Below are 19,275 nucleotides of genomic sequence, written 5' to 3'. Positions count from 1 at the left end.
AAAATATTTTAAGTGAAAATTTAAACTAAAATGGACTTCGGTTCCGTGCCGATCGAATTCCTATCATAGCAAGGGCACTACTAAATCTTATACTATATCTCAAAAACCACTGAATCTTACAAATACTAAATCTTTTACTACATCTCAAAAACCACTGAATCTTACAAATACTAAATCTTTTACTACATCTCAAAAACCACTGAATCTTACAAATACTAAATCTTTTACTACATCTCAAAAACCACTGAATCTTACAAATACTAAATCTTTTACTACATCTCAAAAACCACTGAATCTTACAAATACTAAAACTTTTACTACATCTCAAAAACCACTGAATCTTACAAATACTAAATCTTTTACTACACCTCAAAAACCACCGAATCTTATCAATACTAAATCTTTTACTAAAACCCAAAACTCACAGAATCTTATGAACGCTGAACCTTATACAAAATCCTATACCAAATCTCAAGAACCGCTGAATCTTACATACACTGAATCCCATACGAAATCTCATTACAAATCTGAAAAACCGCTGAATCCTACGAATTCTAAACTTTGTAAAAATTCATATACTACGCGTCGCTCTGAATCTTATTCTAATCCCCAAATATCATCGAATCGTACACGAACCTACGCTGAAATCTGTGCCAATTCACACTCATTAAAATTGTAATATAGGGTATATAAGATATAATTAGGTGGCGGGTACTTTTAAGGCGATATGTGAGATGGGAGCCAGTCCGGAATATACGCTTGACGGATAAGCTTGGTTTTATTACACCTCATACATACGGATACGAACATTACAGTGGACGACGAGGATTCTTAATTTTTATTATAATTTACAAGTAATAATAGTGTATAAAAAGTTGAGTGAAAAAAAAAAGAAAAAATAACTACAATGTCGATCGGAAGAGTAAGCGAGTTCGATATTAGAACTGGGGCGTGGTCGTCATATATAGAAAGACTTGAGATGTATTTTACGGCCAACAGTGTAAAAAACGATCTCAAACTACCAACATTAATAGCAGTCATAGGGGATGAAGCTTACGAACTCCTGGTGAATTTAGCTAGTCCAAGGAAACCGTCGGAATTGGAATACGAAGTTGCGGTCAACCTACTGCGCGATCACCTACAACCGGCACCGTCGGCATTAGCAGAGATTTCGATTCAGGCAGAGAAGACAAGCAGCAGATGAGAACATCGCAAGTTACGTGGCGGAATTGAAAAAGTTAACACGTCATTGCAAACTAGGGGATAACCTAAGTGAGAACCTTCGAGATCAGTTCGTGTGTGGGCTGAAGAGCGACATCATTCGACAGCGGCTTTTTGCAGAGGATGAAGAACTAAATTTCGCCCACGCGGTCAAAATTGCAACCTCTTTAGAGGCAGCGGAGCGGAACGCGGCGGCGGTGGATATCGCGGACGCGGCGAGCGGCGGGGAAACGATCGCGGGGACGGGGGGAATACACTCCCTAGTGGCCACGAACGAGCGACGGCAAGCGGCGGAGACACGGAGCGGGCGCGGGGCGCGCGGATACCGTATTCGTGGCACGGGCGCTGTCTGGAGTGGAGCGCGCGGCGCGCGCGCCACTATCACGCCTCGGGGAAGAAATGCGGCACGGGCAGACAGCGGAAAAAGGCGCGACTGCATTGGATGCGGTGCGGACGACCACAATTATGAAAACTGTCGCTTTCGAGAATACGTTTGCAGTAAGTGCCACCGCACCGGTCACTTGCGACGGGTGTGTCCGAGGCAGAGCACACAAAACCAGCGATATGGCTATGCGGCCTTGCACTATGGAGATACAGCGGAGGAGGGCTGGGAAACGACCGATTCGATGCAGGAGGACTTGCATCATTTATGTCTAAACGACTACAAGGCTGTGAGTATACCGATATCTATTGAAGATAAAATTGTAAATATGGAAATCGATACCGGTACCGCGGTGTCTTGTATTAGTGGGGAAACATATAGACAGTATTTTGATTATATTAAAATAAAACCGAGTAATATTGGATTAAATTTTTACGATGGCTCATCCGTTAAGCCTTTAGGTATAATAGAAGTAAATGTGTTTTATAATAATAAAAAAAAAATATTGGAATTATTTGTTATCGAAGGAGCTTCAATCTCATTATTAGGTAGGCAATGGCTGACAGAGTTGGGCATAGTGATACCTAAATTCACTAATTGTAATAAAATAAGTAACGAGCACCTTCGGTTAGATCATGAGTTTAAAAAACTGTTTAACAGATATGAGAAGCTGTTCAGTGGCGGACTGGGGCGGTACACGGGCGGCAAGGCTACGTTGAGGGTGCGCGATGGCGTGGCGCCGGTGTTCCACCGCGCGCGACCGTTGCCGTACGCGCTGCGCGAGCGGGTCGATGCAGAGCTCGACGCGATGCTGCGCGACGGTGTCATCGAGCCCGTCGACTGCTCCGACTGGGCCTCGCCATTGGTGCCGGTAAATAAATCGGATGGTTCTTTGAGAATATGCGCTGATTATAAAGCAACCGTAAATCCTGTGTTACTTGTAGATCGTTATCCTTTACCAAGAATAGAGGATTTAATTGTTCGATTAAGCGGATCCCAATTTTATTCAAAAATTGATTTATCGCAGGCGTATAACCAGATCGAGCTGGATGAGACCAAAATGTATACAGTTATAAACACACATCGCGGGTTATACCGGTATAATAGGTTAGTATATGGGTTAGCGTCGAGCGCAGGCATTTTTCAACGCATTATGTGTAGTTTACTGAGTGATATTCCCAACGTCGAGATATTCTTAGACGATGTTCTCATAGGTGGTAGGAATAGAGCTGAGCACCTACAGGCAGTGGAGGCAGTTTTTAGTAGATTAGATAAATATGGTTTTAAATTAAAAACGAGTAAATGTGTTTTTTTAGTGAAAGAAGTAAGTTATTTAGGATTTGTATTGAGCAAGGACGGAATAAAAACGGACCCGGATAAAATCCAGGCTATCACAAAAATACCACGCCCAGAGTGTGTGACCGAATTACGTTCCTTTTTAGGATTAATTAATTTTTACGCCAAATTTGTAAGGAATATGAGTTCTAGATTGGTACCTTTATACGATTTATTAAAAAAACATAAATCGTGGTATTGGTCGAGGGAATGTGAACGAGCCTTTATAGAAGTAAAGAATTTATTAGTTAGCGCTGAGGTATTAGCGCACTACGACCCGAAGCGACCGCTAGTAGTCACATGCGATGCGAGCGCGAGGGGCGTGGGGGCCGTACTCTCACAACCGAGGGAGGACGGACGCGGCGAGCGACCGATAGCTTACGCTTCGCGTACACTGAATGACGCGGAGAAGAATTACTCACAGATCCATAGGGAAGCCTTAGCTATTATATTTTCTGTTAATAAATTTCATCAATATTTGTACGGCCGACATTTCGTATTGCGTACCGACCATAAGCCTTTGGTATCGATTTTTGGGCCACATACGGGGATACCGACTATGGTAGCCAGCCGTATGCAACGGTGGGCGATAATTTTATCTGCCTACACATTTGATATAGAATATGTACGCACAGACGAGAACGGGGCGGACGGCTTGTCACGGTTGCCGATATCAGCTAGTAAACCAATGACTCGAATGACGCCCGAGCAAACATATTTACATTTTGTGCAGCAAGCTCTGCTATTAGATTACAATGAAATTAAAAATCAAACCTCTAGGGACCCCATACTATCAAAAATATTAAGTTATATACGAGACGGCTGGCCAATAGATTGCGCGATGACGAATTTGAAACCTTATTATAATCGTAAAAATGAATTATACGAGGAATTAGGTTGCGTTATGTGGGGGCATAGACTGGTGGTGCCAGATTCTTGTAAAGAGAAAATATTATTAATGATTCATGAACCCCACATGGGGATTGTCAAATCCAAGTCCTTAGCCCGCAGCTATGTGTGGTGGGCGGGCCTGGATGAAGCGGTGGAACGAATATGTAAACAGTGCGAGGTATGCGCTGCGAATGCAGACGCGCCACCGAGACAAGTACCTCGCATGTGGCCGTGGCCTAATAAGCCGTGGTCCAGACTGCACCTAGATTTCATGGGCCCTATGTTAGGGCAAATATATTTAGTGGTAGTAGATGCAACATCTAAATGGATGGAAATAATTAGGGTATCGAGCACGGCGGCAACGGGAGTAATAGATAAAGTTAGTGAACTATTTAGTAGGTTCGGACTGCCTAAACAAATTGTCACGGATAATGGACCACCCTTTACAAGCTCAGAATTTAAAAATTTTACTAGTAGTCAGGGGATTGAACATATTTTTACGGCTCCATACCACCCGGCCTCAAATGGATTAGCCGAAAACGCAGTTAAAACATTAAAAAAAGTAATTAAAAAGGCGGTTGTAGAGAAACAAAACATAAATAAAGCACTTTGGACGTATTTGTTATACTATAGAAATACCGAACATTCGACAACCGGGGAATGCCCAGCGGTTATACTATTAGGCCGTCGACTACGCACTAGATTAGATGTTATAAAACCAGATAGGGAGAGTAAAGTTTACAAAGCTCAGCAGAAACAAAGAGAATCATTTAAGGGGACAAGTAGAAAGATGCAGGTAGACGATGAGGTATGGTATAGGCAATTCATGAGGGGTGAGAAGTGGGCCCCGGGTCAAGTTATCGATTGTTTAGGTCCGAACAATTACAAAGTAAGGAACCGAGAAGGTGATGTGATTCATAGACATATGGATCAATTAAAAAAGAGATTCTCTAGAATTTCCCTATCATCTTACCCGTTGAAGGAAATAGATAAAAGAATCAGTGCAAATTCTAACTCAGAACCACCGATGACAGATCGGTCACCGGGCGGGATTCAGGCGGAGCAGGCGGTGGCGGAACGGTCAGATTTAACGCCGATAAACGTGGAAACGGTAGAAATGGATGCAACAGAAATTCCGAAGTCACCGGAGTATCTGGACGCCTGTCCAGATATGGTATTGCCTAGTACGAATGCACCACCGCCGCCCCGAGTCCGCCCAAAGAGATTATGTAGAATTAAGAATCTAGATAGTATTAAGTTTTAGTATAAGTAACCATGTCAAATTATAATTGTTAATTAAGTAGTATAAGTTAGAGTAAGTGTTAATTGGTGTGGAAGAGTGTAATATAGGGTATATAAGATATAATTAGGTGGCGGGTACTTTTAAGGCGATATGTGAGATGGGAGCCAGTCCGGAATATACGCTTGACGGATAAGCTTGGTTTTATTACACCTCAGACATACGGATACGAACATTACATACCAAATCCTCTGACTAATACATCTTACACAAAACCTTCTACCATATCTGAATCTTATTTAAATAAAGAAAGTACCAAATCTTGCACTGACCTCACCAATAGACTGAGCAAAACTCAAAATCTAATAAATAAAAAACCTGTTACTATTTCTGAGATTACAAGGCCACAAAACTTAACTAATATGGACTCGCTTAAACAAATTTGTAATACTAAATCTCACGAATATTCCGATGAAACTAAACCAATACCCATGTACGAAATAATTATTAATAAAATAACCTTGCCTCATACTTATTTACAATCAACTTACTCTGATAAACCTTTATGTTTCCTCATCGACACCGGTGCGAGTGTCAGTATTATCAAACAATCAAGCCTAAATAAGCAACCTGAACTTTCACGCGAAATTATAAAATTAAAAGGTATAAATTACACTGAATCCTATTGTAAAACTCTAGGCACATTTCAAATGGATTTTATTTTAACCGATTCCCTTAGTATTACCTACAAATTACATGTAATAAAAAATGATATAAACCTGGAATATGACGGTATTATCGGCAGTGATTTTCTAGGATATTACAAGGTCAATATTGATTACTATTCTAACTCTATGTGTTTACGAGAACAAATACTACCTATTAATTTCAAACAACCGAGCTATATTATACCGGCGCGAAGCGAAGCCGTGATTGAATGCACTGTATCAAATGACTCATCACAGTTACCAAATCTACGTGAAGCTCTCGTACTAGACCATACTATTTCGGAAGGTGTCTATGTTTCTAATTGTATAGTAACACTTAAACTTAACAATCGCGTAAATGTCTCCATTTTAAATACCACTTAATCTGACATCCAAATAAAAAACTACTCTGTTTCCCTTACTCCATTAGACGAAACTCTATCTAAACCTCTAGAATCATCTACAAATATCTACAACATACAGACATCTGACATCACCTACTCTGATAGGATAGATAAAGTACTAAGTCAGATTAGACACACTCATTTAAATTCCGAAGAAAAAGATATTTTACTCGATTGCTGCGCACAATACGCAGACATATTTTACCTCGATGGAGATAAGCTAACTGCAACTAATGCCTTAAAACATTCTATTAATACTGGGAATGCTCCCCCTATTCATGTTAAAGCTTACCGCTTCCCCGAATGCCACAAGGACGAGGTAGAAACTCAAATAAAAAAAATGTTAGAACAAAATATCATTAAACCATCGGTTTCCCCTTGGAATGCCCCTGTCTGGGTTGTCCCAAAAAAGATAGATGCCTCTGGAAAACGTAAATGGCGAATTGTAATCGATCACAGACGTCTAAATGACGTCACTGTCAATGAAATATATCCAATTCCTCTTATAACTGACATATTAGATCAACTTGGTCATTCTAAATAATTTTACAACGCTAGATCTCGCGAGTGGATTTCATCAGATATTTTTAAATCCTGAAGATGCCGAAAAAACAGGTTTCACAGTAACCACTAACAAAACGTCCGGACATTTTGAATTTAACCGAATGCCCTTCGGGTTGAAAAACGCACCCAGTACCTTCCAACGGCTTATGAATACCGTCCTTTCTGGCCTTCAAGGTCTACACTGTTATATCTATTTAGACGACTGTATCTTATATAGTTTTGACCTCGAGTCACATATACAAAAATTAAAGTTAGTCTTCGACAGATTCCGTCAATTTAATTTGAAATTACAGCCCGATAAATGCGAGTTTTTACGCCGCGAAGTTTCATATTTGGGTCATATCATCACCGATAAAGGTGTCTCTCCGAATCCCGATAAAGTCAAGGCTGTCACTACTTATCCAACCCCTAAAAATCCTAAGGAGATTAAATCATTCCTTGGCCTAGTCGGTTATTATCGACGTTTTATAGAAAATTTCTCGAAAATCACTAAACCTCTTACTCTATTATTGAAAAAAGATGTCGAATTTCACTGGACTACAGAACAAGAACAAGCTTTCAATCTATTAAAAGAAAAACTCACTTCCGCACCCTTGCTCCAGTATCCTAATTTTAATGAGCCATTTATATTGACGACTGATTCATCCAACTATACCGTAGGAGCGGTTCTATCCCAAGGGATCGTAGGTCAGGAAAAACCCATTGCTTACGCTTCCCGTACTTTAAACAAAGCGGAAGGAAACTACTCCACCACGGAGAAAGAACTTCTTGCTGCCATTATATTCGGTGTGAAGACATTCCGCCCCTATCTATATGGACATAAGTTCAAGGTCATTACAGACCATCGACCACTAGTGTGGTTATTTAATGTTAAAGACCCTGGCAGTAGACTAATTCGCTGGCGTCTCAAATTAGAAGAATACGATTACGAAATTATATATAAACAGGGCCGCCTAAATTCCAATGCCGATGCACTGTCTCGAATTCCTATGCACGCGCTGAATTCTGCAAATAAATTACACAAAGATACTTACGAAAAATATTTTAAACTACAATTTACAAATTCTACTTCCAATAATACTGAAATCGAAGAACGCTCCGAAAGTCTACATTCTTCTAAACTAAATTTAATTGCATGTCCCACATCTTTAGATTTTGATAATTCGATGCCATACTGTCGACAAATATTATCTCAAATAGAGAACAGCGATGACGTGTTAGCAGCTGAACGCGAAGTTCACACGGTGCACTCGATTAAATATAATAATAAAACGTACTATTTCTTATATACAAAAGTTCATCATTATCAGGAAACTCCTTATCGCATTATTTATAATTTATTAATGAAACTTAGAGACGAAATTTTATCCGAAAATATCGGTGCCACTGAACTTGCTATATCAGATTTCACTGAACCTTTTTCTAAACTATCTTATACTAAAATCTATAATATAATTGCATTCGTGTTTCATAATACCAACTTAAAAATACATATATATAAAAACACGCTCATATACCCATCTCCGCCCGAAATCTCAAAAATCCTCCAAGAGAATCATGGTACTCCTATTGCTGGGCACCCCGGCATTAAAAGAATGCTAAATCGTATAAAAAACAAATATTACTGGAAATCAATGCGATCTGACATAGAACAATTTGTAAAATCTTGCCAAGTCTGTCAAATAAATAAGCCTTTGAGATGCAGTAATAAGGTTCCAATGGAAATAACATCCACTAGTACCAAACCCTTCGAGAGACTCGCCCTCGATATAGTAGGAACTCTACCCGAATCCGCTATCCAAAAATTTAAATACATACTAACTTTACAAGACGACTTAACTAAATTCTCTAGTGCTTATCCCATGATTACCTCCACTACAGAAGAAATTGCTGGTAACCTTGTACATGTGATATAGTGATGCAAATCAGCACGTTCGATAGTAGATTGTGCCAGTGTACGTTTTGTATAACGACACGTAGGTCACGCAGTACCTCATATATATAGTTTATGTAATTAGTCTAAGCTAGAGTAATTCAAGATGTAACAGTTAATATACAAGTTACACCCTACTGTGTGTGTTTACTCTCACCACCGCTCCTGTCATCACATGGCGACCGTGACAAAGAAGCTGCATAAATGGATCAAGATCAGACTATACTCTGAAGATCTTCGGGCAGCAAAGAGGTATAAATTATTTATCCTCAATATATTGTACGGTGGAAATTAATGTTCCTAGGCCATCGGTGTCCAATATCCTCAAATTGAGGTTCACCGCATACCTGTGCCTAAAGTTAATTGAAGCATCCATAGATGGAAGTATAAAAATAGAATAAAAGGGTGCTAGCGGTCTACAAATGTTGAGTGATTATCAAATGTGCCGTGATTAGTGTCATTTCTGAAGACATTTTTATACGTGTTTGGTGCAGTGAAAATATAATTAAGGACATATTAAGTGGTATATAATATTTGATTGTGTATTTAAATTTAAGTCACTTATTTTGAACAGGAAGTAGGCAAACTATGACAGGGCACTTACACAATTTTTGAAAGAATTTTATACTAGTCTGTATATTTTAAAAATGACCGCATTTGATTTAAAAGCAGCTTTATTGCTATTACCTATAGTGAATCGGGATGAGAAAGTTATAAAAAGCCTTTTAGACGGCATTGAATTTTACAAAACCATCCTCAGGCCTGATGACCATCCCTTACTAATAAATTTTATATTAAAGACGAGACTTTCTAGTTGTGCCAAATTAAAATTAAAATCAAACTACGATAATATTAATAATTTAACCGAGGATATAAGAAATATTCTATTACCAAGTAAATCGTATACATTCATTTTAACGCAACTACAAAAATGTAGGCAGGGTAATAGAACAATTTTAGAGTTTGGGGATGAAATTGAAAGGTTGTTTGTTGAATTAACAATTGCCCAAGCGGGGGTTTGAACACCGCGTATGATATTCTATTGCCCATAAATGAGAATATTGCAATTAGGCAATTTGCATACGGGCTAAACGATAATAGGTTGACAATGTATATAATATGTCGAAAAATATCAAATTTACAAGAAGCTGTCAAAACAGCAATAGAAGAGGAGGAATTCATTCCTAAGAACTTCCAAACGTGTTTAATAAATAAAATAAATTATGACGCAAGAGAATTTGATCGCAGAACAAATCAATGTCAAGTGAAGCGTAATAATACTAAGGCGCGTAGTCAGCAAAATACAATAATGCATAGTAAAGAAGGTCGCGCAGTTTGTTATAGTAAGCATATGAATTACGTCAAAGCGTCAGCTGATAGTAGGAATAGCGATAGAAAGACATCATTAGATTTTGTTCATGGAAATAAGAATACCGAAATTTTAGCTTTTAACACAAATAATGTAGTTAAATTTAATTGTTTTAATAATGATATATTTTTGATAGCAGACTCAGGAGCGTCAATGTCAGTTTTAAAGTATGATTGGTTAAAAAATTTGCCTTCAATTAAGATTCATAAAGATAACGCTATAATAAAAGGCGTTTGTGGTAATCTAGAGGCAATGGGATTTGTTTACCTGAATCTTGAATTTCAGAAACTGTAATTTAGACAAAAGCTTTATGTATTTAAAGAATTATAAATTTTGAATTGGGCTGTTTAAGTGTAAAGCCCCACGGATCACTCGATAGGGTCCGTATACCTTTTCAAAAAAGAGAAAATGGTATAAAATATGTTAATTTTCCTAATAAAAGGAAAACTGATTATATTGTGGAAAATGGAAATTGTGCGAAAAATAGAACAACGGACCAATTATCGAAAATAATTGTAACGTCCGATGAGTTAAAAAAATTAAACTCATGCTGTTCAAGCGTTATTACGCAAGGTCCAATTAAGAAAGTTAATAAATGTTCTCAAGTGAAAGTAAAACCTAGTCCATCAAAGATGGCAGAAATTACTACAAAATCACAGTTTCGTGTGAAATTAAATATTTGTAATAAGGAGACATTAGGAAAAGTGTTAGGTATGCATAATATGCATGATAATACGTGCAATGTAGTTCTATCCGGATCTATAATATATTTAAATCAAACGTCTCTATTAACAAAGGTGGGCGTAAATAAATCATTTAGAGAACTTGTAGAGATATGCAAGGATCATAATATTATGGAAGTTATAATTATTAAAAATATGTACAATAAGTCTCAAGTTAATAAGTTCTGTCGGTATATACAGAAGTATGATGAGTTTTTACGATTATGTAGGTATACTGTAAGATGTATAGATAAGTATAGTAAGTCAATAAGTACAGATAATGAAGTGAGCATTGTCACATTGGCCAATAATGTAAAGGATAAAATTTCTTAAAATTGTTATAGAGTAGAACCTAATTTTAATTTTTGGTTACTACTTGTTTAGTAGAAAACAAGATCTGTTAGATGATGACAAATATGTATTAACAATACAATGTAATTATAAGTTTGTAATTTATTTGTACTCAGGTATGATATACCTTGAGAAATTGTTAAGTTAAATTAATCCTTAGTGCTGTTTTTTTTTGTCTTTTGTATGTTTAAATAATAAAATTGTCCTTGTAATGTTAAACTTTCAGAGGGAGGGGACACCCTCACCATAGACACCCTACTTTTCAGGGGAGGTGTGATATAGTGATGCAAATCAGCACGTTCGATAGTAGATTGTGCCAGTGTACGTTTTGTATAACGACACGTAGGTCACGCAGTACCTCATATATATAGTTTATGTAATTAGTCTAAGCTAGAGTAATTCAAGATGTAACAGTTAATATACAAGTTACACCCTACTGTGTGTGTTTACTCTCACCACCGCTCCTGTCATCACATACATTTTATGTCCCTCTTCGGATTCCCCAAAACTATTTTAACCGATCAAGGCACTCCCTTTACATCTGAACTATTCAAACAAGTTACCAATATTTGTAAAATAAAATCTATATTTTCCACTCCGTATCATCCCCAAACAAATGGTGCCCTTGAACGTAGCTATGCTACACTGAAAGAATACTTAAAGTCTTTCGTTAACGAAAACCAAAATGATTGGCACTGCTATTTATTCACAGCTATACTAGCTTATAATACCACTCCCCATACAACGACTCAATTTACACCATTCGAACTACTCTACGGACACAAACCTTCAATACCAAGTTCGTTATACGAAACCAACGATAATAATACATATCAGGAGTGTTGCGGACCACGAGTCGGCATCGAAAACATGTAAATAAATTTGTGTATAAATTTGTATTTTTCCAGTGTTTTGACTATTGTTTAGGTTAGACTATTGTTTGTACCATATACCCTTTGTAGCGGCATAGATACTGTGAATTCTATGTCCGCCCATTGTGTAAATTCTTAGGGATCACAGCTTTAGTGTAGCCTGAACATGTGGCATTTAGTCGCACGTGGTTTTTTGTAGTTTTTTGTGTTGTTACTATTGTATTTAATTTTAAATGTGTGCGTATTCGCTGTTCCGACCCGTCGGTCACCGACATGTGCAGGAATTGTCGGGAGGGTGGGACGGCCGACGCGCACAGCTCGGCGGGGGTGGGGAAGGACGCGCTCGGGCGCCCGTAAAAGGCGGGTTGGTTCTCGATCGCGCTCTTCATTCCGCTGACCGACGCGCTAGCGAACGCACGTATGTGCTCGCTAGTCCCGCCGCCGTCTCGCTGTTCTCTGCTCCCTCGAGCAAACCACCGCGCGCGCGCACGTAGCGCAGTTACGTTCGCGCGTTCTAATTCTTATACTTCGCCGCGTGTTAGGTGCACTCGGTGCACCTAGCGTGGCCCGGGGCCTCCGTGTCCCGCGCCGACCGCGGCCGACCGCGCTCTCGGCATCCGTTCCGACACAGTGCTACCGGACTTTCCGCGTGTGTAGTGTTGTGTTGTGAGGACTGAAGGAGAAACTCTCTTCGTTCAAGTGAAGTGAAGTGTTGTGTGTGGACGTTCAGTGGCACGGACTGTCGTGTTAGTTAGGGAGGTGCGTCACGCCTATTGCGCGACGCGCCGATCCGAGCCGCCGCCGCTGCCACCAACACCCGCCGACGCCTGCTGCCTGCCGCCCGCCGCCGACGCCACCAAGTAGGTTCGCTTAGGTACACATTTTTCACTCAATAAGATTAGTGATCTTACATATTAGGGTCACATATCAATAGGCACTCACCCCCCTGCCTCACCCGGCAGGGAGGCCCCCGCTGACACCGTCGGCTGCACCCGCCGACGACCGTCCTTATCTTAAGTACTGACTTACCCTATTGTTTCATTGTATTGTATTGTTATTGTATTGTTTTATATTACTATTTCTACTCTTATTCTATTCTTTTGAACAGTGGTAATTAACATTACCACTGTTCAAAAAAATGTCCTTATCAGAGGCCGATATGCCTCTGTTCTTCCAGTTCCTGGAAAAAAAAGTGTCCCGGCATCTTAAATGCTTTTATAGCATTCAAAGCCGCCAAGCCCGTCCACTTAGTGTACAGCTCGCCCCCCGCGTCCCCAATGATGACTCACACTGACGAACCGAACACTGACACTGACGAATTCGAGGACGACTCGCAACGGCTCCCGCCGCTTCCCCCGACTCAAGCCGACCAGGCCGAACCCGCCTCGCCCGCCATGGAGCAGGACGACTCCGTCGCGGAGCTTGACGCTCCTAGTATGGAGCTCGACGCCATCCGCGACGGCGACGTCCCCTCTCCCATCCCCCCGGTCTCCTCAGACGAGGACGATTTTATTCTTGTTGGCAACAAGCGTGCCAAGAAGACCCAGGGCTCCCAGCCAGCCAAAACAAAGCGTGCCCATGACGGCACCGCTAAAACCGCCCCCGGTCCGAGTGCACGCAAGTCGCACCCCGAGACCAAAGCCCCGCCCCCGTCATCATCCAGGACAAAAGTGCCTGGAACACCGTATCCAATATGCTTAAAAACAAGCATATCAATTTCAGCCATGCTAAGGCTACCTCAATAGGGATCAAAGTATCAGTCCCATCATCTGACGACCATCGTCGTCTCACCACCTTCCTGCGGGAGAAAAACATAGGTTATCACACCTATGCTCTCGAGGAAGAGAAAAAGCTCCGCGTTGTAATACGCGGTTTACCCAAGGAGCTCTCAACAGACTCCATCCTTGAGGACCTTCAGTCCCAGAATTACCCAGCGCACGAGGTACATCGTATGTACCAGTCGCGCTCACGCAACAAGGCCGCTATCGACCTTGTTCTAGTCGTATTAGACTTATCCCCAGAAGGCAAATCGATCTTTGATATAAAGAGCGTTTGCCAACTATCCTCACTCTCCGTAGAGGCGCCTCGCAAGCGTACCTACCCCGGACAATGCCACCGTTGTCAGAACTACGGGCACTCTGCCCGTAATTGTTTCGCTCGCCCACGGTGCGTCAAGTGCCTAGGCGATCACGCCACCGCAGATTGCGGCCGTAGGCCCAACACCCCCACGCCCCCCAGTTGCACCCTCTGCCTCACAGAGGGTCACACCGCGAATTACCGCGGTTGTTCACGCGCCCCACGTCCCGCCAAAAAGAAGGCCACCCACACCCAGGGCAACCGTGCTCCGGCACGTGCCCCCGCCAAGGCTCAAACACAACCCGAGCCACTCGTACCCGCCCCTCTGCCTGCTAACAATGCCTGGATTAAACCCCCGGCAATTGTAAGCAAGGTAGCACCCAACCCGCCCGCCCAGAAAGCCCCGCCCGCCCAGTCGGCCCCGCCCATGCCCATACACAAACCCGTCCCCAAAACACTGCCCGCGGCCCCCAAGGCCAACGGCAGCTCCCTCGCGCAGGACTTCGCATTGGTCGCTCGCTTAGCCAGCACCATCGACCCTAACGAGATTGCCCTTCTGGCCTCCAAGCTCCGCCTGTATAAGGAGTCGCCCCAAAATAGGCTCGCAGCCGTCTGCGAGCACATCGGCGTACTTACCGCCATCCTCAATTTTAACCTGTAATTATGGGTACTCGAGCTCAGAGAGAAAAGCCTCGGTCCGTTCGAATAGCGTTTTTTAACGCGTTCGGATTAAAAAAGCAAAAGGAGGAAATCGCCTCCTTTCTCACTGACCACCAAGTCGATATTCTCCTCGTGCAGGAGACCCTACTGAAACGTTCAGTCCGCGATCCTAGAATCGCCAATTACAACTTAGTTAGGAACGACCGCACCGCCTGTAGAGGCGGCGGTACGCTCATATACTATAAACGGTCCCTACATTGTATACCGCTACAAACACCGCCTCTCACTCATATGGAGGCCTCCGTCTGTCTTCTCGGCATGACCGGCCACCGACCGCTCGCCGTGGCATCCGTATATCAGCCTCCCGGCAAACTACTGCTGGAAAGCGACCTACGCGCCCTCCTAGATATCAACAGCGCCACCATTCTGGCTGGCGATTTGAATTGTAAACACACCCGCTGGAACTGCCACGTGTCCACGACAAACGGCCACAAACTAGACAGACTAGCCGACTCGCTCGAATTCGAGATAATCGCCCCGCTCCGCCCTACTCATTATCCCCATAACGTGAACCACCGACCCGACATACTGGACATGGCACTGCTGAGGAACGTAACCCTACGGGTGAGCTCCCCAGAAGTCCATGCCGAGCTTAACTCGGACCATCGACCGGTAACCCTCCTTCTGGGCCCTCCGCCCGACACGCCACTACCAACCAAAACAATAACAGACTGGCAACGACTCGAGAAATCTCTCGAATCGACCGACACACCGATACTAAACCGTATTCCCGACGTCATAGAGTCCACCGAGGACACTCTCATTGCGATCGACTCGCTTACTAACCACCTGCAGTCGGCAGTCAAGGACTGCTCCAGGGAGGTACCGGCGACGGACGACCGTCGCTGGCAGCTCCCCGATGACGTAAGGAGGTTAATAAGCGATAAGAACGCAGCCACTAGAGCGTACGATCGCTACCCCTCCGAACCGAACCGGGTGCGCCTGCGAGCCTTACAGCGTAGCGTTAAGGAGCGCATCGCGCAGATCCGGGACGGCCGGTGGGGCAAGCTCCTAGAAGAGATAACGCCATGCCACACCGCGTACTGGCGCATAGCGAAATCTCTCAAAACCGACCAACAGACAAACGACATGCCCCCGCTAGTCCGACCCGACAACACTATAGCCTTCTTCGACGAAGACAAGGCTGAGTGTCTAGCGTCCAACTTAGAAGCCCAATGCTCCCCCAGCACGCTCCCAGTCGAGGCAGGTCATCTCGAGAAGATAGACACCGAAGTCGAACGCATCGCGTCCACCCCGCCCACCGAATCCCTCTCACCAGTCACGCTTGATGAGGTCAAAACGCTAGTTAAACAACTACCTATCAAAAAATCACCCGGCTCAGACGGCATATCGAACAGATTAGTCAAAAGTCTGCCATCCCAACTTTTGTTATTACTCGTCGCTATTTTTAACGCGGCGCTGTCCAACGCTATATTTCCAGACAGCTGGAAAGAAGCCGTGGTCATTGGCATCCCCAAGCCCGGTAAAAATAAATCCGACCCGTCCAGTTATCGTCCTATCAGCCTCCTCAAGGCTATAGGCAAGCTGTACGAGCGAATCCTCCTCGCCCGCCTAAAGGAGTTTATATACTCCAAAGGCCTGCTCATCAATGAGCAGTTTGGCTTCCGAGCCAAACACTCATGCGTCCATCAAGTGCACCGCATCACGGAGCACATTCACAAAAACACTCTGTACTTCGCCACCAAGTCCCCCAAAGGCGGTACAGGCGTCCTATTTTTCGATGTGGCTAAGGCTTTCGATAAAGTCTGGCACAACGGCTTGATTTACAAGCTTCATCACTTAGGTGTCCCCGACAGGCTAGTACTCATTGTACGAGATTTCCTGTCGAATCGCTCTTATCGCTACCGTATAAACGGAGCGTTATCCGACCCGCACCCCATACGAGCCGGCGTCCCTCAGGGCGCCGTCCTCTCTCCGATGCTCTACTCGTTGTACACCAACGACATCCCCAAATTCTCCGACTTAAAAGTCGAAATATCGCTGTTTGCCGATGACACGGCTCTCTTTACATCCGCCAAGTCCCGTGCGACAATAGCCAGACGGCTTCAGAAAGCCGTAACGATACTGGGCGAATGGTTCCGTCGGTGGCGCATAGAAGTCAATCCCGAAAAAAGTGCAGCAGTGTACTTTAGCAGGGAATTCGACTCTATGAATCACCCGATCGAACTATTCGGCCAAAACATCCCGTGGGTTTCGAAAACGAAATATCTCGGCGTCACCCTAGATAGGAAACTAACGTTTCGTCCTCACATCAAGCGTGTCCGCGACCGAGCCGCCTTTATACTAGGGCGACTCTATCCTTTTATTAACAAGCACAGTAAAATGTCGCTTCGCAACAAGCTGACATTATACAAGGCTTGCATCCGTCCCATCATGACCTACGCTAGTCCCGTATTCGCCCACATACCCTACTGCTTAATCAACAGACTGCAGGTCATTCAGAATAGGTTTCTGCGTCGAGCTACCGGTGCGCCGTGGTTCGTTCGCAGCGTAGATCTCCACCGCGATCTTAATCTGCCCTCCATCAAGCAGTTTATGAAGGAAGCGTCTCGACGCTACTTCGACTCTGCCCAATCCCACCCAAATCCGCTTATAGTCAGTGCGGTCGACTACGCACCGAGGAGTAATATCCGACATACGCGACAACGTCGCCCGAGGCACGTTCTCATTGACCCCGACGACCCCATAACGGCAGGTAACCTCCCCACGGGCCCACCCGTTCCACCCCGACCACACTTTTACACACACACACGACACCGTCCTCGCCGGCGAAGACGACGACCTCAAACACACAATATCGCGCATTCAACCGGGCGCCTGCGCGCGCCCGGGCGCTCCACACCGGCGCCCCCGGGCGCCCCTCCGATCGATCCCCCGTCCAATTCAAACGGGGATCGAAATTACGACGGCCTGAGCCGAGGTTCGAACCCCTAGTGGTGCCCTCAGACTAAAGTCGTATCCGTCGGGCAGGAGTTGGCCTTCAGCCGCTCCATAAGTCCTTCCGCGGGTTTGGAGTGCCATCTGCACTCGCCCCATAACGTCCGGTGAAGCTGTAAAGGCCAGCTACGGCCAACAGCATTAGAGTAGTCCGAAAAAAAAAAAAAAAACGATCGCGCTCTCTTACGCATACGCCACCGACGAAGAACCACCGCCGGCGCAACGACCAAGAAAACCCCACTCCGGCCGGCCGACCCATAGAATAAGAAACAAATTGAAATACAGTCCACATATTTTGAAAATCGAAGATCTTTTAATTGTGTACCCCACAAGGAGTATATAAGAGCTCTCCAATATCGCATGAAACTATCTCGAAAAAAGGCTATAGAATATATAGAGGGAAGTAAACTATCTTCGATAAATTATTATGACAGATCATCCCGAATTACTAATTATAAAATCGGAGATATGGTATACCTAAAACACCATCATCGCCTATGCAAGGCCCTATCACCAATATGGAAGGGCCCTTACAAAATAATTAAACTAAACGGCAGTCACAACGTGACGTTATCAGTAGGGCGTAGATACATAAAGTACCATGTAAATGAAATCAAACCGGCTCATCCTTAAAGTAACAAATTCTTCTTTATTTATATTTCAGGCTGTAGCCTCCAATTTGCCACACAGAAGCGGTAATAAACCCAATCATTCATAGTCCAGGAATATACTTCGATGCACAGAATCCAGTTTATTTTTATAATGACTATTGGAAAATAATAACCCACGTAGACATATTATCTATTCAACCTCGTCTAAAATCATTATCTAAATATGTAGACGACACATTTAATGTGTGTACACGAGCACAGCTCTTTAAACCTAAAATCATAGATTGTAACGATATACTGAACCCCGTTAAAGTTTTATTGAGATCAAATGCTATTAAATTTCAATCCTTATCGCATATTATATCTACTAATTCATCAATCAGAATAAACAAGCGGTCACTCGAGTTCGGCGGCGAAATTCTTAAATTCTTTTTCGGTACTCGATGCCGCGATCTCAACATGTCAACAAGACGAGACACAAATACTCAATCTCATGAAAGATAACATACACGTTGTCCAATCGTCAATAAATGCTTTCAATTCATCTATATATAAACTCAATGATAACGAAGAAAAGCTAAATCATCAAATAAATTTAATGAACAGCATGTTCTCAAATTACTCTAATTATAATAATGCACTCGAAAACATATTTAGATTGAATAGCTACATTAATATAATCGAAAGCTCTCTATTAACATTATCAAATATCCTTGATTCTATCCTTAATTCTATTCTATTTTCTAAAATTAATATTCTACATCCTTCTGTAATAAGTCCTATGAACTTATTAACAGAATTGGAAAAACACTCCGGTTCCATAAATAAAAAATTAGATTTCCCAATAACTCTTAACATAAATAATATTCACACAATAATCGACATATCTAAACTAACTTCTTATTATTATAACAACAAA

General features: G+C 42.8%; 1 protein-coding gene across 1 annotated transcript; it reads left to right on the top strand.

The window, feature by feature from the left end:
• The first annotated feature begins 1,800 nt into the window (after positions 1-1,800).
• On the top strand, positions 1,801-5,265 carry LOC131843813 (uncharacterized protein K02A2.6-like). The gene is made up of 2 exons (XM_059192567.1): positions 1,801-1,892; positions 2,264-5,265. The coding sequence occupies exon 2, from the start codon at positions 2,412-2,414 to the stop codon at positions 5,091-5,093; it is 2,682 nt and encodes an 893-aa protein (XP_059048550.1). The 5' UTR covers positions 1,801-1,892; positions 2,264-2,411; the 3' UTR covers positions 5,094-5,265.
• The last annotated feature ends 14,010 nt before the right edge of the window (positions 5,266-19,275 follow it).

This window comes from Achroia grisella, unplaced genomic scaffold (genome assembly GCF_030625045.1).
Source record: "Achroia grisella isolate CSIRO2021 unplaced genomic scaffold, CSIRO_AGI_Agris_v1 utg3481, whole genome shotgun sequence".
NCBI classification, from domain to species: domain Eukaryota; kingdom Metazoa; phylum Arthropoda; class Insecta; order Lepidoptera; family Pyralidae; genus Achroia; species Achroia grisella.
This window is presented reverse-complemented; position numbering and strand designations above follow the sequence as displayed.

What these genes read in the sequence shown, in the direction of transcription:
- LOC131843813 (XM_059192567.1), top strand. Translation starts at nt 2,412, where the DNA reads ATGCTGCGCGACGGTGTCATCGAGCCCGTCGACTGCTCCGACTGGGCC.